This window comes from Schistocerca piceifrons, chromosome X (genome assembly GCF_021461385.2).
Source record: "Schistocerca piceifrons isolate TAMUIC-IGC-003096 chromosome X, iqSchPice1.1, whole genome shotgun sequence".
Lineage (NCBI taxonomy): Eukaryota > Metazoa > Arthropoda > Insecta > Orthoptera > Acrididae > Schistocerca > Schistocerca piceifrons.
The window spans coordinates 873,348,732-873,375,703 of NC_060149.1; the positions used below are offsets into that span (position 1 = coordinate 873,348,732).

General features: G+C 37.1%; 1 protein-coding gene across 1 annotated transcript in view; it reads right to left on the reverse strand.

Moving 5' to 3' along the window:
* Positions 1-9,953: 9,953 nt before the first annotated feature.
* The window catches only part of LOC124723203 (BTB/POZ domain-containing protein 7), a 50,826-nt gene continuing 33,807 nt past the window's right edge, over positions 9,954-26,972 (reverse strand). Inside the window, exons 7-9 of the mRNA XM_047248395.1 lie at positions 26,787-26,959; positions 19,438-19,659; positions 9,954-10,880 (exon numbers count right to left, since the gene is read on the reverse strand). Coding sequence (XP_047104351.1) covers positions 10,554-10,880; positions 19,438-19,659; positions 26,787-26,959 — 722 coding nt within the window. The 3' untranslated portion in view covers positions 9,954-10,553. The remainder of the gene's footprint in view (positions 10,881-19,437; positions 19,660-26,786; positions 26,960-26,972) is intronic.

A 26,972-nucleotide genomic window follows, 5' to 3' on the forward strand; every position in this document is an offset into this window, starting at 1 on the left:
ATGGCAGGTTCCTTTACATATTAATGGCAATACTGAAAACCACAATGTATACATTAAAAAAAAAAAAAAATAATGACACATTGTTACCTTTAAACTGTGTCACTGTTTTTGTATTCACATACTTAGCAGGATTTAGAAAAGCATTCCATTTAGGGCAGACAACTGACTGTTGAAAACCAGTGCATTTCTGAAACATATCCAGTAAGTGTATAACAAAACAATGATGCAGCTTAAAGGTAACTAAAACATCATCATTTAAAATGTATTTTTCATTTGCAAGGTATGAAGTCCGCATGATATTCCGGAATTTATACAGTTAAAAATAAAGAACAGGCAAAGAAAATGGACATTTAGACATATCAGCATATTTCACAAATATTATCAGCATGAAAATGTCAGTCTGACTTGAAAGAGAGCATGAAATCCATTTACTGCTTCACAGCAGCTTGGCTGACAAATAAGACAAGGAATATACAAATGAAAAATTATATTTTTTCTCTAAATTTCATTATTATAGCAAGAATTTTATTACTGTAAAGTTCATTTCATGCTACCATGGCCTACAACGAGAAATAAAAACTGCACACTTAACTCCTCCAGTATTTTCCTCATAAATAACTTAGGTCAGTAAAAAAAATGAGATATCTTACAGAGTATCAAACACAGATTATCAGGTTCAGACTCTTTCTTTATGAACTGCAACACTTTTAGTCATTATAGATACTGTGCACATATAATGCTTACAGAAATGCAGTAAAGTGCAATTTGTGCTACTTCACAAAGCAAGTAGTTTTCTGAAAATGTTAAGTTGTGACGAAAATCATATAAAAATTGTTGTGGTAGTGTTGTGCCTATCTCTGCTACCTTTTCTGGGCAAAAATATGTTAAAGAAAGAAATACAAACTTTAGATGAAAGCAAAAGGATTAAGCATTTTCACGTGAAAAGCAAAACACCTGTGACTTGCAGGCACATGCAAGATTCCATATGTAAGAAAAACAATACCAGGACACCTCTGAAATGATCTCCCACTTCCTCCACATCTGCTTACGAAAAGCAAATATAAACATGAAAAAGATTAAATTGGAAAAAAAAGATCAAGTAAAACAAGAGTGTTGCTTTTATCCACATCTGCCTATTACATCCCCATAATGTGATAAGCGGGAAATCACAGTTAGCCATATTTTGTGTTTAGAAACTACTTGTAAACACAAGATAGAGAACCTAAATGAGATATAAAAGAAAAACAACATACCTAACTTATCTAGTAATGAATATTAAGTACAAAAATTGGTTTAAAATATACAAACAGTCTCAAACTGAAAGATCTTGCAAAATTATGGAACATAGTAACACCAAGATCAATAGATGAAGAAATCAACAATTATTTATAGTGCCAAATCACGCTAAAGCAACACTACTGGATGACAAAGCCATAAAGCACAATACTGATCTACCATATGACAAAGGCAAGTCAAATTCCCAAGATAAATTTTGTTTTATAACCACCAAAAACATAATACTGTTAAAAGAAGGATCACATCTTGTGCGTCTGTTAACATTTATATCTTATCATCAGAATTCATGTTGAAAATGGAAATACTTGCTGCTTGAACTGAATTTGATACCAGAATAGACTTTATGATACTGCTACTGCTAAATTCTGCTGGAAATTCTCCGACTTCTATAAATTACACAATCTGTCAATGTCTGTATTGTACATTAGCATAGCATTGTGCACAATAACCATGACAACAACAATAATAATAATAATTATTATTATTATTATAATTATTATTATTATTATTAATATTATTATTATTATTAAGCTCATTATAGAACTTCAATAGCTACTGGAATATCACCAAATAAAAGCCCAAAATTATTAAAATACTGATAAGATTGCTGGTAGAGTTAATGTACTTCATGAACAACATATTATAATCAATCATACAATAAACAGCTGTATAGTAGCTACTGTGTTGGCAGAAACATCCACACTAGTATCATTAAACAAGTGCTCTCACTTATTTTGTAATGCAAAATTTTATGGCACAGAACATGATGTGATGCAAGAGGCAATTTAGCAGAAGTCGATAACAGTAAGCATTTCTCCTTTGAAAGCTACAAGAAATTGTGCATTTTGTTTTTATGAATTTTGCACAATTTAAAAATAAAAGGATTGGGAGATGATGAAATGATTTAAATATGATTTGGTTTAAACAAATATCACCCCCTTCTGCTGTGGCACTCCAACAAATATTGATGTCAAGGAAGAGTAATAAATTCCAATGTCATTAATAATGATAAATGCTAAATGATAGAGCATCTATTATTAAGGTATTTTACCACTTACCTCACAGATTACATTATGAGTGACAGTTATAACAACGTCTACCCTTGTCATGCTTTTGGAAAGATAGAAAATAATTACCACTTTAGTACAAATGTTTAATCACAAAAGTTATTTTTCAAACAGAGGACCCAAGAAATATTTATAATTCTTCCCTCATTTTCACAGTCTAGCCCCTTTTCCCTCTCTCTCTAAATCAGTTGTGAAAGTGTAGGCACTGGTATGATATCAAACTCTTGTGTAGTGAGGAATATTCTCACTAGACAATAAAAAAGAAGAAGAAATCATTTGATGGATCCAGTATGTTCTAACATCACTTACGGCTTCATCAGTGTGATTTATATGTCATATTTTAAATTAATTGTCCAACAGTGTTGTTACACAATAAACTTTGAATTACTCTCAAGAAAAGAAAATATCGTAGTTCTTCTTTGAAAGACAAGAGAAGGGTATGAAACTACTACTACTACTACTACTACTACTATCATCATAAACCATAACTTGTTATTACATTTAGCTTCTTCACAGGGTAAAATTCATCCATTGTTTTATTACTTATCCAGAGCATCAGAGGATTCAAAGAATCAGTTGCTTTTGCACTGTATCTGGCATTAAAATGCCATGACACTGATACACAAAAAATTTAAAAGAAATCACCTCACACTGGTTGAGTGCATAAATCAACTGATTACAGAGTTAAAATGACCTTCAATATTAATCTAAAGGAATGCAACATATACACAATGAAGATTCATAAGTTGCTGCATCTCCTTTCTATTTTAGTGTAGTTTCAATCAACAATCCATGAGACTGGGTGAATTTTTTTATAACTGACTTTACAGGGTAATTGCTGATGTTCAATAAGGTATGCTTTATGGAACCAAATTCATAGTATAAAAATTTCTTCAAAACTGGAGCCCAAATTCAGATTATCAGTGTGTAAAATGATTTCTCTACCTGATGATTCTTTTTAGTAGTTACTTGCAAGTAAAATGTCACTAGTTTGGAGCCAAAAGTGTAAAGAAAAGTAGTGGTAAACTGCTAAGTATGTAAGTTAACATTCCCTACCTGACAACAATATAACTCAATATTCTATATTCAAATTACTAGAATATCTATTTTTGTGTCGTAAAATCACATAAAATTGTGAACTGTAACTCCACAACCAATTTTACGAATTGAAGTCACAGAGGTATACAATGACACATTAACTGTGTATCGTAACTTTTAAATTTAGAAGCAAAAGTAAATACCAGCACACCTAAAACAATAGGCCCCTTTTGATCATAGTGTATCTAGCCTGTTTACTGTTGGTTGAAAATATTCTCTCTTTTTCTTAAAGTCAGTTTTCAACAATCCCTTTTGGTGTCCACCAGCAATGTTAAGGGTGACAATTGTGAGATTGAAACCACAAGAAGAAAAATGATATTTAGTCATCCATGATCATTTGTTACTCTTCAGTTAAGTTATTACAGAGATGTCACTGGTCACCACCAACAACAATTAACAACTGAAACTTGGTATCCTACATACTCTACAGGAATCAAGGTTACACCTAAAGGTGGAAGGTTGTACGAAATAAAATATTTACTCGCGTTTACACTCCTGTAACTTATTCACCATCACGTATGCATCAGTGATATGTGGTTTACGATACTAACATAACAATTAAAAGTTACTATCGTCTCTCATGCACCATACAGTTACTTTTAAACTTCACTTCCAAGTAGTAATAACCTGGTTTCAGAAACATTTTCCTACCTGTAAATGCACCCACTGTATTTACCAATGGCAGATATAACCCACGAATAATTGTGGAAATTTCCAGTACCTAAAGCTTTTAAATAAATTCGATTATATGTACAAATTATAATTTATGCACCAGTGGTAAAAGTATATTATGCATCACTTTACAAACAAATAGAGAGCTGTCATGTGAAAAGTGTGGCTTACGATGTGTTATGTACTGATACAATCCAAATAATTATGAAACCACACAAAAGTATATTGGCTGGATTATTGTTACATGTGAAGTCAGTGAGAGCATCTTGTGACAACTGACTGCACACCTGAGAAATCATCAACCATGAACATCACCATAAAAAAAAACCCTGAAGTTACTTAACAAATGTATATTACTGCCAAAATGCAACTGAATTACACGTACAATGAATGTAACAAAAACTGTAAATATTTTTAATTCCCAACAAATAATTTGTACATATGTCTCCAGTAATTAATTATTACCTTATGGGAAATAATGGACATGTTATAAATAAACAGAAACTTAATCTATTTCCTGGAAGATCCTCTATCAGCTTAGAATTTATAATTGTAGCCATTCCCACAGAAGTATAAGATTCAGAGAATGAGAAATCTTAAGAATGTGTGTAATGAGAGATTTCATGGAAACAGAAATTATGAGCATGAATTTTAGAGAAATTTTTGCTACATTTTTTTCTATACTTTGTGATGTGCACCATTTTTACTTTAGGCAAAACAGACGTAACACTGCACTCAATCCTTTTTTAATGAGTGTAAAACGGAGACATAAAAACATATTCCATTAAAAACTGTGCATTACACATTCATGTTTCTCATATATTACTTTAATAGACCCAGTTACTACTGCGTGAATATTATTTAGTCAGAACACTTCACAAACAATTAGTGATTCAAATATATTTGTTTGCATATTATTTACATTAATACAAGTACAATAATTTTTATTTCACATACTCCCTAAATGGAAGTAATACTGAAACAATCTCCTCGACAGATCATCATCTCATTCCCCATATTCCAATATCGCAGCTTATATACGTGACAAGATCACCACATATTTAATCATGCAGTGAAGTTCTAACAAGGGTATTTGTGGGAAGCCCAATTTACTTTACCCAGTACTCAACCAGCAAAAAGTTAAAGAGGAAGGTTACTTACAAACACATTTATACATGACTGCAATGGTATCTGTTTATCTTGTGCCTATACAGTAGTTTCACATGTTACCTGTCAGTCATGTTCTGTACAAACACATCTGATATAACAATTAAGGTTATAGGTGGAATGTAGGAAACTTACAGATCTACATCTTCACAAGTATTTCAGATGGAATGTTCAAATAAGGACCAGTTTGTCAGAGGAAGAGGAGGGAAATCCAATTTTAAGGTGGATGAAATGAAGTTTTGCCACATTCAGCATTCTAAAACTACACGAAATACAACTTAACCCATGTCCAAAAAGTGAAAACTGTGATGGTATCACAATCTCTCAGACTTTTAATAACCTTGAACTTAAGAATAGCCAATGCTTGCATTACTTGAAAGCAAAAGAATGTAAAAGCTGGGTGCTTTCAGTTTTGACATTCTGCAAAAAAACTATACAACCAAATCTTGTGAACTAGTAATATCATATGCAGACATCCATTCTTAAATTCTTTCCACAAAATTTTTGAGGACCACAATTTATAAGAATGTTTAATGCTTAAGAAATAGCAATAAAACACACAGTAGAATATTTTTGACAGCTAGAAACTTCTTTTTGGAGAAAGTGGAAAACATTTAACAAGTATTTCTGTACATGTGATAAATTCCAAACAAGACAAAATAAGTGTACAGATATTACATCAAATTTAAAGAAGCTGCAAACAGATAATGCTAATGCGCAAGTTTACAGCTATATGCAGCATAAATCAGATTCTGTATTGAGTATGTTAAGAAACAGTATACAACAATCTCTCACCAATTAATTTACAATTTATATAATGTGGTACCAGTACAAACACTGAATTTTTCTATTAGTTTATGTCAACACAGAGTTTTCATAATATGTATATAAATATTTCACAGGTATTTAATATAATTACTTCTAATCTTCAAATATGTAAAAGACTGAGTGAACAAATTGAAATGTTCCAACAGCTTCCAGCCACTACTCCATTTGCCACTCATCCAGTTAAACAAAGAAGATGAGTTGTAAATTATCATTCATTTATTTAGGAAGTTAAGACAATTATTGCATTTCTAGGGAAAAAAAGTTTCCTTAGAATTTACTAGTATATCTGTTCCTCACCCACTAAAAAAAATTTAAAAAATATCTTTCCCTTATTTTAGAATCTCTTCTAAAGCAAGTTCGTGTCTCCATCAAATCAAAATACTTTTCTTCCTAGCAAAGGTGTCAGAAGTCATGACATAACAATAAAAAGTTAAACAGTAATTCATAAACACTACAGTAGTGGAATCAATGGAATCTTTCTTATTTCCGGCACAGAAAAGCACAGTGCTGTGTAAAACACAGCCTTCTGATCACTGGTACTTTCATATGATCTTACACACACACACACACACACACACACACACACACACACACACACACACACAGAGAGAGAGAGAGAGAGAGAGAGAGAGAGAGAGAGAGAGAGAGAGGGGGGGGGAGTGAGGTAGAAGTCATGCACACACTGTAAGACTGTTGTGTCCACAGGAACGTGCTTAAAATAGGAATATTATGACACTAGAATGGAAAACAAAGTCAATGTCTGCAGAAGATGGTGGGTAAACCACAATTCAAACAGGAACAATAATGGGTGGGTGGTTATGTACATAGATAGGATAGGTAGGTAGTTGGACTGTAGGAAGAATAATGTAAATAGTTCAGTATTAAAAATATATGGTCAGCTTAACTTCAGTAAAAGGCAATATTTGGTTGGTTGTGCGGGGTAAACTGGAACAATGATTAGTGTGAAATCTGTTGATCACAAGACAGCATAGATGTGTGCATGCTCTCTCTTTCTCATAGATATGAGCAAAGACAGTTTTTATGGTGAGTTACAAGTAGTTTTGGAGCATATAACAATAACCCAAGTATTTCTGATTTAAAGAATCACAGAATTAGATTATTATTTTCACCTCTTGTTGGGGATGTAATTCTTAATAGGGAAGGTAGTACATAGAGGGTGAATGAAGGTACTTTTTAAGATAAAAGCTGGGGGAGATATGAGGAGACATTCCATCTGGGAAAAAAGGGCCAGTATATTCTTCACTCACTCAAAGAATGAGTGCCATGCATATTCAGCTGCCATACGGGAAAGACTGCTGCATTAGTTAATAAAGATATGAGAAGAAGTATATTTTTCACATTAGAGACCAAACAAGAGCAAACTTAACACAACAGAGAGATTATCACAGTAATTTTTTTTGTTTGGGAGAATACTGATGCAATGGGAGAAAGTTCACAATATAACTTTGCACCATAATGTATCACAAACAAGTTGTGAGTTTTAGGTCATGGGAATCGTTTTATGCTGTGTTTATATTCACTCAAAGAGTCAGTGTGGAATGTGGCATCTGAGAACATACACATTTGTCCAAAGATTACAATGGTATTAGGTTTATGAGGCAACACAGATGAGGTTTTCAACTTGTTCCAACTAAATGTCAAGACAGCAAAATTAATCTTAAACTTTCATCCTACCCACAAGTTATGGTATGTACAAACTAGGATCATCAAGAAGTGGTTTGTGCTTTAAATCACAGGCTTACGGTTGTCTTAATAGTTTTGGTAACATTAGTCAATGTACTAAGGTAGTAAAAAATCCAAATTTGGCACCACATTGATGAATAAGTATGGACTAAATAGGAAATTAGTGTGTGTAACTGTTCAAGAATAGTCCATGCTTATGAGATTTCCACAACACTTTAAGAATACCCAATATCCTACTCATCGCAGTTCCTTTGAAAATTTTGTTTAGTTGTCAAGTGATTCTTGAGGTACAAAATTTCGAGTTGTACATTCACTTGTCATATTTTCAATGGCCCAGTACTGTTTGTGTGTGATTCAATGAGACAAAAAGAAAGTGAAGGTAATGCCACAATCACACGCTGTTGCCAAGCCTTTCCTGCATTTTGGAGCAATGAGCTAATAATCTGAATGTCATTAATGCAATGATTTTGTTTTTTTATGTTTTCTGACAGCACAATGACAAGTTGAAAATTTATTTGTGTAATGGCATTTTAATGTCTGCCTCTCATGAACATCACCTACAAAGAACAGTCAGCTATCAACAGAACATTCCACAGTAGATCTTAAAAATTTCTGTTAATACTGCTATAGTTTACAATTAAATATAAAATAATAATCAAACAAAGAATGTAAAAGCTTAGTATTTGTGACATTTCCATTTTCTCTCTCATATTCAGTTTAAAGAACCTATGAAGTATGGAGTGCATAAATTAGCACATAATGATGTCCAGCAACATGAAGAAAATAACACCAAATTCACTTATCTTAGTCACTGACCAACAAATGTGAACTAAAATGTTTATTAGTAATGCTTTTTCATGAAAATGATCTCAGAACAGTAAATAACAGTTCTAACAGATACACAATGGGAAATAATTTTCATAGTATGCAATTGATACTGTCACACAATTTTAAATGAAGTTATTAGATCAATCTGCAAAAAGTACACTAAAATGAACTGAAAATATCTGAATACAGCCATTATTTTCTCATGATTAAATTGCAATAATGGTCTTCATTTCTGTTCTATGTAACAAAAATTGAAACAAAAATGAGAACAGTTACCCTCACCATTACAAAAAATTGCAATTATTATTTTAAAACAACTGGGGCAGAATGAAGGTCTCACCAACATAACAGACAAGCTGATTGTAACAGACAACACTGATCTGACAAGAGGTTATCAGAGCCCTTGAAAAGACACCATGGCTGTTAACATTTGCAAAGAAATAATATTACAGTAATAATAAATAATATTTTCCTGTTGCTCAACGACTTCGCGCACACTTCTCTATTGGACACCATTTTGACAACTTGCATGTCTCTACCTACTCCAGTAAATCTACCGAGAAAACATGTCGTACAGTTTAATGTGGAATCTGAACCATGTGTTGTTGCTGCCGAATCTTAATATCAGAGGTGAAGGGTGGGTTAAAGGCACACTGAAAAAATTCAACGTTCGACAAAGATTTAATCCCACCACCTTTTGGTTTCCAGGCATGTGCTTCACCACTAGACCACTAGTCCTGACGTACTACAGTCACATGTTCTAGGAAGCTGAATGCACATTTTGCAAACAAACATACCTAACAGATACACTGTCTTTAAATTTAAGCAAGATTTATTTGCTATAAAGGAATGTAGAAGCTCGTGACACACAGAATAAGTACAACATGCTCAAACCTTGAGAGTGAGCATTAATATATCTCTAGGGTGTCTGTAAAGAATTCTGACCAGAGTACACATCATAAGTGATGATTAAGCAAGGAGTGAGTGGCTAGCAGTGCTGGTTTCCACAAATCTTTAATACAGAGTTTTATGGCACTGCATCATGAGGTGCCCATTCCATGACTACACCTCGTAACTGGCATCCATTCCACAAGTTATTGTTAATAACTTTAGAGTAAATGGCTTCAGCTGTTTCCCCACAAATTCTAAAAAAAACTAAAAAATATAATTTTTTGGCTTCATTTTTAAATCACAACAGTAACAGCAGATTCTACAAAACCCATCATCTTAACTTAGTTTCCCAGAAGCTTGGTATCAGATTCTCAAAACAATATTTTTGATTAAGATACGAGTAATTTTCTGGTACTTATGGCAGTGCCATTATTTCAATGCAGATAGCAAATAGAGAGTGATTTGAATTTGTGTCAGCAGAAAATGAACAAAGCACATACAAGTGACATTAGTATTTCTACCAGCAATTCTGCACCAGAGGATTACTCATTGACCAATGCTTGTGCTTTCTCAGTCTCTGCTTCACAGAACTATTACTTAAAAAAAAGAAAAAAAACAGAGAGAAAAGTAACAGTAACAATAACAAAGTAATGAAAATGAAAAAAGGTAACAATATTTACAAGCTTCCATTTCATTTCGCAAATGAACGTATAACACAGCTCTAACACTTTCACATGTGTTACTATCACATTAAAATAGCGTTATATCAATAAACTTTATACAAATGTCACAAAAGAAACTTGCTACCAGATTCCAGCAGTGGCTATCTATACATACAAATTACTACTTGCATGTTATACAATACATGCATCATCACTGAAGCTGTCTGAACATAACAACACACATTCCCAGTGAAATTCAGATCCTGCTGTAACACCAGAAGAAGTTTTGCACCCATGAGCTTGGGCACTCCTCTTTAATAAAAGAGGGAATACCAGTGGACTATATGAAGCGTGGTGGACCTGAATGGTATGTAGAGTGTCCATGTCCAAGAGATGGTGATGGACGATATGGAGGGGGAGGGCTGGGACCGACAACAGACAGGTAGCGATGGTAGGGTGCAGCACTGTGAGATGCAGCACGAGAGCTCGGACCCCTAGTTGATACAGTGCTGAGGCCTCCAAATCCCAAATGGCTTGCTCCATCACCGAGGTCAAGCTCCAGTTCCTGACCATCTTGTAACTGCAGTTGGCCAAAGGACGCTGTTGCCATTGCCACATCTGGCATTATGTCCGATAAGTGCCCATCGCTGCATGAACTGCTTTCAGGCTAATGGAAGAAAACAATCACTGCACTAATTTTTTTCAATTCAACAAGATGACTCTACATTAAAGATACCTTACTTCTCTCTCTCTCTCTCTCTCTCTCTCTCTCTCTCTCTCTCTCTCTCTCTAGCCACACACAAACTTCATCAGTCAAGTAATGAAAACACTAACAGTTTAAATTAGAAGATTTAACAAGAATTATAAAATGTTAATTGAAATTGGATGGAAGAATACAAGGTATGGCAACCACACATGTCCTCCTATTTATTGACTAAATTCAATACTCTGTCTTTTTAAATCATTTTTGACTGTAATTGGTGGGTCACAATATCTGTAGCAAGATATGTAAAATACAATAAGACTCATCTGGGCTCTACTGAAGCATGAAACACAAAGTTGTTATAAAGGAAGACAAAGAAACTACTGATTTCAAATCCCTTCTTGAAGACTGAAGAGGTATAACAATATGGAAAAATTGAGACAGGGAGAGGGAGAGGAAGAGAGAGAGAGAGAGAGAGAGAGAGAGAGAGAATAGTAGTGATTGCATAAGTTCATAAAACCATACTACTAACACACTCACATTATGAACATCTTACAGTAATTCAAAGTGAAATTTACACTTAACTACTTTACCTAACGCCGCCTCAATGTGGACAGTCCCCATCCAGCCTCCTTCATTTTTACTAATAGAGTAACATTCGGTTAACTTACACATGACAAGAGTCTTCAGTGTCAGACCTGAGCTTTTCCTGGTGTATACTATGTTCAAGTAAACTATGAAAGTGCAGCCAGGTGACACATCATCGCATAGATAACCAACAGGTGGCCACCCTGCCATTATCAAGGCAGAACTGCAGCAAGTAAGTGTTGTCCATGCAATAGGATGGACATTCATAAATTGAATTTAAAACCTTGGTTTGCATATCAATTCCAGCCCCCCCCCCCCCCACACACACAAAAAATAAACATTAGCGCCACCACACAACCAAAGATGAACAAACTTATCGAAAGTGAAAATTACTAAGTAATGAGGGGCATAGCATTTACTCTTTTCCCATTTTTTGATAAGACAGAGAGCAGGATTCCACATAGAAATGAAGCAAAAATCTCCATCTCTATTTACAAGGTTACTTGCTAATTTAATCTTAAATGCTTCCTTAAGAACACTATGCCAATAGCTGGAAGTACATGCCAGAATCCCCACACCATCATATCCCATAAGATGACTGGTGCAAGACCGTGTTTTGCAATACCTGATTTTAGGGTTGCCAGACATACGATTTTAGCCAGAACAATACAGAATTTTCCCATTTTGTTCTGGGCACGGTGCAAACCTTTAACCATATGCCAAACAATCCGATTTTGAACATGAGGTATAATGACATATATTTTTTAATCTTTCAGTATCAAATTTTACAATGCTGATTACATTCTACATGCTAGGGTGCAAATGTGATGGCAGTTGGGACTGAGAACAAGACGGATGTGACATCGGAATCAGAACTGCATTGTGTGCAGAATATTAACAAACAGATCAACGAGTCCTGCCTAGTTCTTGCTCGGCAGAAGTCGACCAACTTAGGCCTGCTCACGTTTTATGTCTGTCGCTGTCAACCTCAGCAATCCAACACAGAACCTTGTCTTGTTACCATTGCAAAGTGATTGTTGGGATGTGTTCTTTTTATTGCCACAATGTAAGTTTTATTACTGGCTCTTTTCAATTTCTAATTGTCTACGATATGGAATTAGGAGCAAAAAAGCACCATCACTCAACATGGAACTATCAATTCCGACTGGAGCCTTGCTTGGGCATAAATTGATAACTGTATGTAACTGCGAGTGTAGCAATAGCACTGTATGATGGAAGTGCAGCTTGCTCTCCCAATGCCACACCCCCTCAGAATTTTTCTTCCTTTTCTGAACAAGCTGTACTTCCACTCCATGCAATGAGGCACATTGTTTTGTTCATTTCGGGAGCAGATTCAACACTTTATGCAAGCCATTGTATATTTTATGTTTTAGAACTTATTTCTTTGTGGAAGTAGTGTGTTCAAAATGGATGGGACTGTGACAAATCCCACAAAAAGAAAATTAGATATTCAAAACCAGCACACACCGGAATAGAAAACTGCATGTGTATCGTTCAGCTTGGGAAAAAGAATTTCCAGAATTGCGGCCAGTTCCAGAAAATGTATATAAAGCAAGGTGTACCTTATGTGTTGGAAAAGCTGGAGAGGGATTTTCGATTTTACACGGTGGCATAACTGATGTTCGGCATCATTTTAACAGTGTCAACCACAAACACAAACAATTAATACTAGTAAAAACCACACTGATAAAAAGTCTCTACAAGATGGACTCTGTTGAAGCAGACAAGGTATGTAGTAGGTTCACACTAATTTCAACACTTCTAATTTTCAAGGTAATAATCTGTTTAGCCAATTATAAAAAGATATTATTAGTGCTTCTTTCTTCATTTTCAGATAACAGCATCTGAGCTTAAACTCACTTTTCACACAGTTAATCATCTTAGCTATGCCAGCACTGACTGCAATGTAAAAATATCTTCTCAGTTATTCCCAGATTCAACAATTGCGAACAAAACCATGTGTGGTAAAACAAAATGTGAGACATTCCTTACTGGTGTTCTGAGACCAAGTAGCGTCAATAATTTAACTCAGAAGTTGAAGGATAACAAGTTTTTTGGTGTGGGATTTGACACTTCCAACAAAGGTTAATCAAAAGTACTATCCTATTTGGGTGTAAGGTATCTTGATGTGCAAGCAAGTGTGTCCCACAGTATTCTAGATTTCTATGAGGACTCTGATGAATCTACATCTGCAATGTCTGATCAGATCTTGAAAAGGATTCCAAAATACGAGTTGAATTTGTTCCGGGTTTAAAGTTTTACTGCTGACAATACAAATGCAAACTATGGGAAGAAATCTCTCTTCAAGTTTACTTACAAAAGGAAAATCATGATACAGTGAAATCAAACTGCTGTGCACATATAGTCCATAATTACTGTAAATTTGGTATGATCACTATGTCAATAGATATCGAAATGTTAATAATTAAGACTCTCAACTATTTCTCAAATTCAGCTAAAAGGGTATCTCAGCTGAAATATTTTTTTTTAATTTGTTAACATAGAATAAAATGCTTTGTTGAGACATGTTCCAACAAGGTGTTTAAGCCTAAAGCCTGCCATAGAAAGATTGTTGAGAAATCTTACTACAATTATATCATACTTTTCTAGTGTAGACAATTGCCCAGCTTCATTAAAAACAACTTAATAGATGTGTCTGGTTCAGGAAAACAACTTACTTCAGTGGAATTATATCTACAATTTTCCTTGCACTTAACTGATGTTTTTTTGAAGGGTGCACTCAACTTCGAAAAAAATGAACTGACAATTTGTGAAGTATACCATGTGATGGAGAAAATAAAAATGGAGTTAGAATAACTGACCTGCTTTTTGGTTATAATGTGCAATAACATGCAACAATTGCTAGATCAGTTGGAGGGCCTGATCCCAGGTGAAAAAGAAACACAACTGGAAGAATATAGACAGACACCGAAGCACCAAAGCAGTTAGTATAGGCATGCGTATTCAAACACAAAGATATGTAAACAGGCAGAATATGGCACTGTGGTCGGCAACGCCTATATAAGAAACAAGTGTCTGGCGCAGTTGTTAGATCAGTTACTGCAGCTACAATGGCAGTTTATCAAGATTTAACAGAGTTTGAATGTGGTGTTATAGTCGGCGCACAATCAATGGGACACAGCAAGTCTGAGGTAGCAATGAAGTGCAGATTTTCCTGTATGACCATTTCATGAGTGTACTGTGGATATCAAGAATCTGATAAAACATTAAACTCTGACACCTCTGGGGCTGGAAAAAGATGGGACCAACGACAACTGAAGAGAATCATTCAGCATGACAGAAGTGCAACCCTTCTGCAAATTGCTGCATATTTCAGTGCTGGGCCATCAACAAATGTCAGCGTGCGAACCATTCAACAAAAAAATCAATATGAGCTTGCAGAGCTGAAGGAACACTCATTTACCCTTGATGACTGCATGACACAAAGCTTTACGGCTCACCTGGGCCAATGAATACCAGCACTGAACTGTTGATGGCTAGAAACATGTCACCTGGTCGGACGAGTCTCATTTCAAACTGTATCAAGTGGATGGACATGTACGGGTATGGAGACGACCCCATTAATCCATGAACACTGAATGTCGGCAGGGGACTGTTCAAGTTGGTGGAGGCTCTGTAATGGTGTGAAGTATGTGCAGCTGGAGTTATATGGGAACCCTGGTACATCTAGATACAACTCACACATACATAAGCATCCTGTCTGATCACCTGCATCCATTCATGTCCATTGTGAATTCCAAGGGACTTGGACAATTCCAGCAGGACAATGCAACACCCCACACGTCCAGAATTGCTAGAGTGTGGCTCCAGCAGCACACTTCTGAATTTAAACATTTCCACTGGCCACTAAACTCCCCAAACATGAACATTATTGAGCATATCTGGGATCCCTTGCAACATGCTGTTCAGAAGAGATCTCCACCCCCTTTTACTCTTACGGATTTATGGACAGCCCTGCAGGATTCATGGAGTAAATTCTCTCCAACACTACTTCAGATGTTAGTCAAGTCCATGCCCCGTCGTGTTGTGGCACTTCTGCGTGCTTGCGGGGGCCCTGCACAATATTAGGCAGGTGTGCCCGTTTCTTTGGCTCTTCAGTGTATATGAAGTTTGACTGAAATATTTAAATAAACGGTTTGATTTTGATGAGAGTAATGTTTTGTCATTAATGGATTGTATATCACTTTAAAAAAAAAAATTATTCTGAAATTAGCGGAATGATTTTGTATTGTTGATTTCCTAATTGTAGATAATATGTATTCAGAGGTCACAAATGTTTCTGATTTCTCTTTTATTTGGGAGGGGGGAATGACCATTTGAAAGCAAAGTTAGCTACTATGGCAATACCACAGAGATGGGTCTACATTATAGAAATGATTGATACATCAAAATTGTGCAGTGTTTTAGTTTTAGTTAGATTTGTTTTAAGTATATTTCCTTCAAATGCATTCACAGAGAGAGTTTTCTCCATTATGAACATTAAATGGAGGGATGAGCGAAACATATGTTCAATTTATCTAACAAAAATGAGTTGTACACTTATTTCAATTATGATGAAAGTTGCAGTGATTTTTATAAGACAGTATTGTCTAATGAAAAATGTTGAGAATTGCCTGCTCAACTGGAAGGTACTCCTCTTCATTGTGTTGAGTGTATTATGAAGAAAATGTCCAGTGAACATAATTATTTTAAAAAATGTCAGTGTCGATAAATGTGTTCCTACTTTCCCTCACTGAAATCTGGCAACTCTAGCTGATTTGCTTAGCTGTTGTAAGTGTGCGTGACACTTATGCTCAACACACTGGTCCTTCAAGGTCCTGACAGTCTGACCAATATATGACATGCCACAACTGCACAGAATACGATGGACTTATGCAAACTGAGATCACGCTTAACAGAACCAGTTACTATAGATAGGGGCCAGCTTGCCTCATGAGAGGACTATATGGCTTTATGACACCCTTTCAAACCAAATAAATGCACATATCCAGACCAGAGGATTGAAATGTCATACTGATATATGGGCTCATACTGTCAATTTATTTGTTACTGAAGTAACATCACATATCATATCCACTGGTGAAGTAACATTTCATTTCACTTTTCTTGTGTCAAGCAATGTATTTATTTTATGTAGTTTTGTCCTTGAATCCAGAATGATCAACATAAAATTCTAAGAGCCGTAAATACCTTAAAAGGTTTTAACTGCCTCCATAGAAGTCTGTATGCTTCCTGATCCGAGCACACTTACCTTCTGTATACTTCCTAAAATGTACAAAAATTACCATCTCGGCTGAAAGCTGGCTTTAGTTGCAGATAAAGTCAGTTGAAATTTTTAGAAAGGACCTTCACATCTTCAGAAAGGATGAATTAAATACAGTTGATGTTGGCATGTTTGTTGATGCTAAAAGTAGTTAATATTGTAATGAAATCGAAACAGATAGTTATTGTGAATTAGTATGGGTAGAGGTTATATTTGAGAACTGAAATAAATTAATAATTTGCTCTTTTTCTCAAACCCTTGACTCAGATGTTACAATTTCTGAAAGATTCAAAGAAGTATTGTCTCAAATAGGTACCCACTTGCTCAGTTACAGTTGGTATCAACTTCAACCTACCTTCAATATGTTAGCAAAAATTGAGGGTCAAAGAAGGTGGTAAGCATAAAACTTCATCCAAAATTGTAATAAATGTTTTCTCTGAATATTAGTTTGAGCAATTTGTTCAGGAGCTCACTTGAATTGTAAATGGTTACAAAAACACAACAACGTCATTGTAGCGAGCCTGAATACAATCACATCCAAACCCATTAAAAATACTTGTAAAATATATTTATTTGATACCTTCCTAAGAGATAGACTTCATTCCTTCTGAACTAAGTTTAGACCAGATGTGTCTTGAATTCAAGGAAATAATATCAACAGTAATTGAGAGATCTATATCAAATAATTTAATACGAGGTGGAACATATCCCTCACGGCACACAAAACTCGTCAGGAACACTTGTAGAGGCGATTAAAAAGTACATCAAATTTAGATGAATGTGAAATCCCCAAGATCGGCAAAGTTTTAGAGAAACTTAATACTTAGCAGGGGTACAATGTGAGATGCTTTTAACAATTCCCACAACAAAACTGCCTCGAAAGCTCGCAGAAAATCCCAAAAGATTTTGGCCATATGTAAAGTACACCAGTGGCAGTATACAATCAATACCTACACGGCATGATACCAATAGTAATGTTACCAATTACAGTGCCACTAAAATGGAGTTACTAAACATGATTTTGAAAAGTACTTTATCAAAGAAGATGAAGTAAATATTCCAGAGTTCAGATCAAGAACAGCTGCTGACATGATTAATTTAGAAGTAGATATCCTCATGGTAGCAAAGCAGCTTAAATCATTTAATGAAGGCAAGTATTCTGGCCCCAGTTGTATACAAATTAGCTTTCTTGCAGAGTTGGCTGATATAGTAGCTTCACACTTAGGAATCATATAAAACAGCTTGCTTGATGAAAGATGCACACCTAAATACTGGGAAGTTGCACAGATCACACCAAAACAATAGCAAGGACACAGGAATAATCCACTGAATTGCAGACCAATATCATTGACGTTGATTTGTGGTAGGATTCTGGAACATATACCGTGTTCAATCATTATGAATTACCTCAAAGAAAACAAATCTACTGACATCGCCAGCACAGATTCATAAAATATCGCTTCTGTGCAACACAACTAGCTTTTTACTCTCACAGAGTAATGAGTGCAAGTTACTGTATGAACGAGAGCATTTCATCTTCACCACTCCTCGCAATAGGTATGGTTCTACACTCTCACTAAGACAACATTGTCGCATTTATCTGAGCTATTATTGCTTTCCATTCTGGGTTTTGCACATTTTGTGCTACACGCACATCTTCCTGAGTCAAGTCAATATCGTCCAGGCCACAGAGCCATATAAAATTATTATTACCTGAAGCTATACTTCTAAGTATACCCTTTCTATGTTGAAGTCCCCCAACATGTTTTTCTCTCTGTATGTGAAGGATAATCTTATTAGGAACTACTGTAGGGATTTTGGTACAGTTTTCATTAACATATACACTGATTCAGGGCAGACCGGGCGGCCTGGTAGCTCGCAGCTTCCACTTTTGGCACAAGATGTCATTCCGAACGCCAATTAAATATAGAACACAACAGCTGTGCCACCTGAAAACTTTCCTAGCGAGCACTGCATAAATCAGTTAAGTTACACGAAAGTGATGTTTTTCACTTGCCTAATGTTGTTCTCTATAAACTTAAATCATAAATCTATCATGTGACCTGTAAATAAAATACCCACCATGTCAGCCAAGTCGTTCAGCCGTGCATACTTAATGCTACCTGTCTGAAGCCTGGGTGAGTCACAGATCATTTACTGAATTATTTATTTCTATTTTCAGTTCTCTTTCCCCATTCACTCTTTCTTGATGTTTTCTTCCCACACTCTATTCCTCTTCTCATACCACTTCTTGGTTGCACTATTCATTCAACTTTTCATTTCTCTTCTTCTTTAATTCATCATTATGTCTCACTCTGCCCCATCTGTCATCTTCTGTCTGAAGCCAGCACATTGCTTAGCACTGCATTATGTCACCACCTACTCTCTCTGACATAATCTCCATCATCTTTGCCTCTCCTCTCCACACAACAGATGGTGTCCCTCTCCACCAAGAGTCCTAGTGATCTACCCTCGACACTTTCCAACCTCAACCAATCACTAGTCCCTCTTTCTTCTCTGAAGAAGGAACATCTAAGTATCAAATGCTAAAGTGAGTTACTTTTCAAGTGTCTCTTTTACATGGGTAAAGTCTTATAAAAAGAAGAAAGAACATATTGTTGAAATTACCTCTCCGTGACTTCTATAAGCATCACCCTCCGTGACAATGGCTGGCAACTCGTGGCGCTGTGAATAACTTGTGTGACCACGTGGGAAGGTCATATTCCGGCCAAAATTTTGCGGTATCCCAGGAGAGCAAACTGGCTGTTTATTTCCAACAGGTGCCTTAACTGGTTCTCCGTCCATAGCAACATCTTCCTCCTCTTCCTGAGCACAATAACAAGCTGCTGTCTGGAAATTTCAGACAAAGGAAAGTTCAATGAAATCATTGCAAATATTTATCAGCAAAGTTATCAACATTATGAATTACTGGCAAAAAACTGCTCAAAAATGCTTACGCAGCTCTTAGTATATTAGTTTTCTCTACAAACAATTTCTAACTTTTTACTCTAAAGTTTTCGTGATTTATATCCTTTTACATCACTGATTAACAACAGAAAATTATGTTCATGATAAAAGAAGAGTAGTTATGAGTATATAACAAAATCATATTAAAACATTTGTTTTCTATGTTAATTGTACTGTATTTTAATTAACCACACTACATTTAGTAAGAATGAAGGCATCACAGAAATGATTAATCAACTTTGCTGCAAGCGAAGCATTCTGCAATAAGGTGCAGTTTCATGTTAAAACGTTCCAAGAATAGTCAACAAATACACTCCTTCCTCCTACACGTATCTTATGAAAAGATCATGAAGATAAATTAGAGGGATTAGAGCCTACACACAGGCTTACCGGCAATCATTCTTCCTGCAAAATATTTGCAGCTGAAACAGGGAAGGGGGGAAGTGACACTGGTACACAAAGTACCATCTTCCACACACCAGAAGGTGGCTTGCAGGGTATAGATGCATACGTAAATGCTTTACAAATGGCTGCAGATCTGTAAACATATCCACCTCCTCCCAGAAAATAACGGGAGGTGCCAGTGGTAAAAAAAAATCTTTGATCCAGTACTCTTTAACAGAACTCTTTTCCTTTCTTTACAGGTAAATGATTTCCAACATGAAAATATGCATGTCTTAACTGTTCACAGCAATGAATTTTCCTCAAAAGTTAAAATGCTTGGGCTCTCCATGACTCAAACCTGGCCCTTGTATTTTGTGATGTAAGGTCACTTTCAATTTAGACACAGCTGCAGAGTGGAAGCTTTGATTCTGATTCATTTCAGCACTTATAAGATACAATATATATATATATATATATATATATATATATATATATATATAGACACACACACACACACACACACACACACACACACACACACACACACAATACATTATTTTGCTTGTCACTTCTGCCAATTACATATGAGCTTAAGAAATATATCTCCATGTTAAATTTTTGTCTCTTAAAAAGTTTTAATAATATAAGAGTAACATCTGTGAGAACTTCAGTAATACAATTATTTCAATTTCTATTAGTCAATAATCAAAAAATATGCCACAGGTTTTCCCTTGGTGAAAAGGGAGGATGTATGGCAAAACAAAAATTAATGTCAAAGTGTTGAAGAATAATATACAACCTCTGTCGAGAAAGTTCGGTGAATGTGGCTATATCGCAAACAGATTGACGAGTTACCTGAGACAGCAGTTTCTGTCCTTCGAAGTAAACCCCATCGATGATAATGCACTTCCGGTAACAGCTGTACAAGTCACGGAAACCCTTTGTGCAATCTGGGGTCCTTACAGATAGACTTCAGTTGGGTCATAACATTACGTCCGAACCTCTTAACTTTCAGCACAGATTTCAATTTTACAAATGAGAAAAAAATCTGGGGCAGACAAGTCAGGGGAGTAGAGTGGGTTATTGAGTGACTACACCCCTAACGGTCAGGAACTACTGTACCAGAAAGGCAGTGTGCGCCCAGGTACATTCGTGGAAAGGGACCAAGTCATCTTGTTTGGTGTACGGGTGCATACCCATTTTATCTGTTACAGCAGACATTTTTGCATTTCCAGCATGTAATGTGGTGCCCACCAGGAGGAATTCTTTATGGATGAGACACTCAGATTCGAAGAACACCGCAAGCATTATCCTGATGTGGGATCTCTCACTATGTTCCTTCTTGCTTTTTGGCGATTTTATAACCCCACCACATTATACTGTGTCACTTACCTTTGGAATTTTACCTCACACACCAGGTCTTGTTGCTCACGATGATGGTTTTCAGGAAATTTGGCTCTCTACCCACCATGTTGATGATGTCTCCACAGGCGTTAATTGAAGTTGCATTTTTTATGGCATCAAAGTGTGGGGAAAAGGTCAGGACCAAAGCTTACATCACTTTGAGGTGGGCACTATTCCCACTTTGTTGTCCATCATTCGTGCTGTCACACGACAATCCTGGGACAAGAGTTCCTTTATTTCCAGTACACTCTCCACGGTGCAAACAGTTACAGGCCAGTCAGCTCAGTGGCCATCTTCCAAGGTGTCTTGCCCGTCTCGGAACCACTTAAACCAGTCAAATACACTTCAAGGTGACAGCACATTCTTCGTAAACTATTATCAGCATTTCAAGAGACTTTAACTGATTTTTCAAGTTTGAAACAAAATAGCATATTCGTTCGCTGATCCATTTTGTGTTCTGACTGTGTGCAATACACCTTCACTCTACACCATGCAATTTACACGAGATGGAGATTATTGTTTAACATTCTACTGATGAGGAAATCATTAGAGATTGAGCACAAGCTCATATTAGGGAAGATGGAGAAGGAAATTGGCCGCGCCCTTTCAAAGCAACCATCTCAGCATTTGTTTTAAGCAATTTACAGAAATCACGGAAAATCAAAATGTGTATGGCTAGACGTGGGTTTGAACCATCGTCCAGTGTGCTAACCACTGCACTACCTTGCTCAGTCTTTTTGCACACGAGAAGGACACTTGCAGTACTGCTGCTGGGGAACTTGTTCAGCCATGTCTTGACTTGTCTGGTGTGGGATCTGGAAACTCTTACCACTGTGAGCATATGACGTTATTCATCAAACTTTCTGGGCAGAGGCTGTATATCACAACAATCGTACAAAAGTAGTGCGCTGTAGGATAATCTTATAATGAACAAACAGTTGCGTTATTACAAAAATGATGCTGACTTTGATGCAGAAATACAGAAGTGAAATTTTAATAGTTTTAGGAGTATGGTAGTGGTAAGTAAAATGCCAATTTTACATAAACAAAGTTAAGTAATAGATTGCTATGAATCATTAAATGGCATGAATATGATTCGAGAGAGAGAGAGAGAGAGAGAGAGAGAGAGAGAGAGAATATTGCAGGATTATATGTTAATCCTTGTATCAATGGAAGGAAGAATTTGCAGGAATATTCTCATTGATTTTAAAGAACATTAGATAATTTTCATGGACTAACAAAGTCAAATGATGTCATTAACACAATGTGGACAAAAATGTTACACAAGCAGTCTTTGGGTCCTACACTATATGCAAAACTTTCTCACATCACTGATGTCTCAATAGTCTTTGTAGTACAGCACTGCAAAGGATATTTGTATGTCATTATTTGATAAATAGAAGTTTTGCTTTGGAATGTCAGGTATGATATTCAAGTTCAGGAGATTCTCTACACTGTATGAGCAACAATGCTGAAGTTTGGCAATTACTTGTGCAAGAAATATGCTCATACTCAATTCTTCTGAGGGAGTTCATCACTACTGGTCGATTCAGTAACAACAGGTCACATTGATATCTTGCGTACCACCTTACATGGATTCTATCTGTACAGGCATTCTTACAGCCATTTCTCATTTCTCTGACAAACTTTCAGGAAGAAGATATGTTATTTAATTTGTAATTTGTCTTACACTGATGAGCCAAAAAATTATGACCACTGCCTTGGCACTGCACACACGTGAATCCGTAAGGAAAGTATCTAAGAGGAGCAGAGACAAATTGGGAATCATTCTAGTGACAGTATGAGCAGCAAATAAGGAAATCCCCAGACATAACTGACATGCACAGAGGACAGATTATCAAGGCATGTTGCTGGGGAAGCAGCCTTTTGGAAATGGTGAAGCTGGTTGGGTGTTTGCATGCTATGGTCTTGAACATCTACTTCCAGTTGACGGACAGTGAAATCAAGAGTAGGTGACAAGGTGGTGGACATACATGCCTAGTCACAAGTCACAGAATGGACTCTGTGGCAGATCTGATGACAGTGTACAATGCTTGTGCAGGTACAAGAGTTTTGAACACACCATTCAGTGTACATTGCTGAACATGGGGCTTTGCTTCAGATGACTCCTCCCTGTTCCCATGTTGGTCCAACATTGTCCATTATGACTGCAGTGCACAAGGAATCAACAATATTGGATCATGGATCAATGGTCACCAGTCACCTGGGCATACGAATCACATACACTTTACACCAGTTCGACAATCATTTCCAGATGGCTGCCTGAAACATGCACCTTGCTATGGACACAGGACAGTGGAAGCAGTATTACACCATGAAGGACATTCACGTAGATGTCCTTGGGGCTTGGGGTAGTAATCATAAATACCATGACAGCTGTAAACTACATGAACATTATTATAGACCACCTGCATCCCTTCATGACTGATGTCTTCCTCAAATGCAATGGCATCTTCCAGCAAGATAATTATGCCACAGTAGTTTGTGTAGCATTATACTGATTTTATGTTGGCATCTTGTACACTAAATTCACCTGCTCTGGAACCAATGACACACATCTGGGATGCTATTGGACACGAGCACCATGGACACAAACCACCAGTTCATAAATTAATCTTAATTGTGAGACCTGTGCCTAGGTATCTGATGCCATATACCTGCAAAAACTTGCCAAGGACTTGTTGAATCAATGCAAGGCAGAATCACTGTTGCACTGCATTCCAAAGGTGGATCAATATGCTACTAAGAAGGTGGTCATAATATTTTGGCTCATCAGTGTACATTAAACAGGTTTCAAAATAGGAATAACTGACATTCTAACAAAATGTCTATTTCATCTTTCGATCGAATGATCGATAACTTCACCACATACCAGAACTACCAACAACTTATAACGCAGTTGCATCCACAGATATGTAGCAGTCTAACCATGTGAAATTATCATGCTTTAAGACACAGTGCTAGTGAATATCACAGCAGTGCAAATAAAAGCAGCCACACAATAACATAACATATAAAAACAGCACAAACATTTTATACATTTCTGTTTTAAAACTATTTATATAAAAAAAAAAAAAAAAAAAAATTCATGGGAACATGCCAGATATCATTGGGCAACAGGTACATATTTAAGCAACTACCACATTTCTACTATTGGGTGCACTGAGAAACTGACTGCATCCACGAACTACACTCCTGGAAATTGAAATAAGAACACCGTGTATTCATTGTCCCAGGAAGGGGAAACTTTATTGACACATTCCTGGGGTCACATACATCACATAATCACACTGACAGAACCACAGGCACATAGACACAGGCAACAGAGCATGCACAATGTCGGCACTAGTACAGTGTATATCCACCTTTCGCAGCAATGCAGGCTGCTATTCTCCCATGGAGACGATCGTAGAGATGCTGGATGTAGTCCTGTGGAATGGCTTGCCATGCCATTTCCACCTGGCGCCTCAGTTGGACCAGCATTCGTGCTGGACGTGCAGACCGCGTGAGGCAACGATTCATCCAGTCCCAAACATGCTCAATGGGGGACAGATCCGGAGATCTTGCTGGCCAGGGTAGTTGACTTACACCTTCTAGAGCACGTTGGGTGGCACGGGATACACGCGGACGTGCATTGTCCTGTTGGAACAGCAAGTTCCCTTGCCGGTCTAGGAATGGTAGAACGATGGGTTCGATGACGGTTTGGATGTACCGTGCACTATTCAGTGTCCCCTCGACGATCACCAGTGGTGTACGGCCAGTGTAGGAGATCGCTCCCCACACCATGATGCCGGGTGTTGGCCCTGTGTGCCTCGGTCGTATGCAGTCCTGATTGTGGCGCTCACCTGCACGGCGCCAAACACGCATACGACCATCATTGGCACCAAGGCAGAAGCGACTCTCATTGCTGAAGACGACACGTCTCCATTCGTCCCTCCATTCACGCCTGTCGCGACACCACTGGAGGAGGGCTGCACGATGTTGGGGCGTGAGCGGAAGACGGCCTAACGGTGTGCGAGACCGTAGCCCAGCTTCATGGAGACGGTTGCGAATGGTCCTCGCCGATACCCCAGGAGCAACAGCGTCCCTAATTTGCTGGGAAGTGGCGGTGCGGTCCCCTACGGCACTGCGTAGGATCCTACGGTCTTGGCGTGCATCCGTGCGTCGCTGCGGTCCGGTCCCAGGTCGACGGGCACGTGCACCTTCCGCCGACCACTGGCGACAACATCGATGTACTGTGGAGACCTCACGCCCCACGTGTTGAGCAATTCGGCGGTACGTCCACCCGGCCTCCCGCATGCCCACTATACGCCCTCGCTCAAAGTCCGTCAACTGCACATACGGTTCACGTCCACGCTGTCGCGGCATGCTACCAGTGTTAAAGACTGCAATGGAGCTCCGTATGCCACGGCAAACTGGCTGACACTGACGGCGGCGGTGCACAAATGCTGCGCAGCTAGCGCCATTCGACGGCCAACACCGCTGTTCCTGGTGTGTCTGCTGTGCCGTGCGTGTGATCATTGCTTGTACAGCCCTCTCGCAGTATCCGGAGCAAGTATGGTGGGTCTGACACACCGGTGTCAATGTGTTCTTTTTTCCATTTCCAGGAGTGTATTTTCTCACCTTCTAAACAGGGAGAAACCAATTCATTGTTGCAATATCCTTCTCTTCATATCTTGAATAAACCAATGCATAATTTTCTATTATACCCAAAATCCATGAGTTCCATATGTTGCCTGAACCTTTTCACTTAATAATAATTCTCCTATAAAGATCATAGCTAATTCCTCCACCAATCATCAAACCCTACAAAGTTCTGTTTGGTTTTTAAGAACATGACAATGGAGCAACAAACATAAACTTGCTACCAGTGAATATACTATACTATTACATTTTTTTTCCTTTGCAGACATTATCTGATTGATAAACAGAATTACTGCTTCATCATTTTAATAAGTTTATTATTATTATTATTATTCCATGTTTCTTCCTCTATCCCTATTAATTTACATTGCTTTGTAATCTACTTCTCCTCAACCATATATTCTTGTGCTCTTATTTTAAATACAAAATCAATATCACTTACAATAGTATCTGTTTCTCAATTACATATTACATGCCAAGTAAAAACACACAATTGTTTTTATTTTAACCCATCATTTAATCCTTTTTAAATGGTGAAATCATAAAAGTATTTTTACCTCTAGCAAATCAGAGACAGCGTCTGGCAAGTTGAACTCTCTTACAACACGAAGTCTTAATTGTTTATTGATTTCTTGTCGATTAGATAATGGCAAGGCAATGGCTCTTTGGCAGCTTGGAGACTGTCTTAACTTCTGCTCCCTTTTTAACATAGCTGTCATGGTGGCAGCATCTGCAAAAGGGCA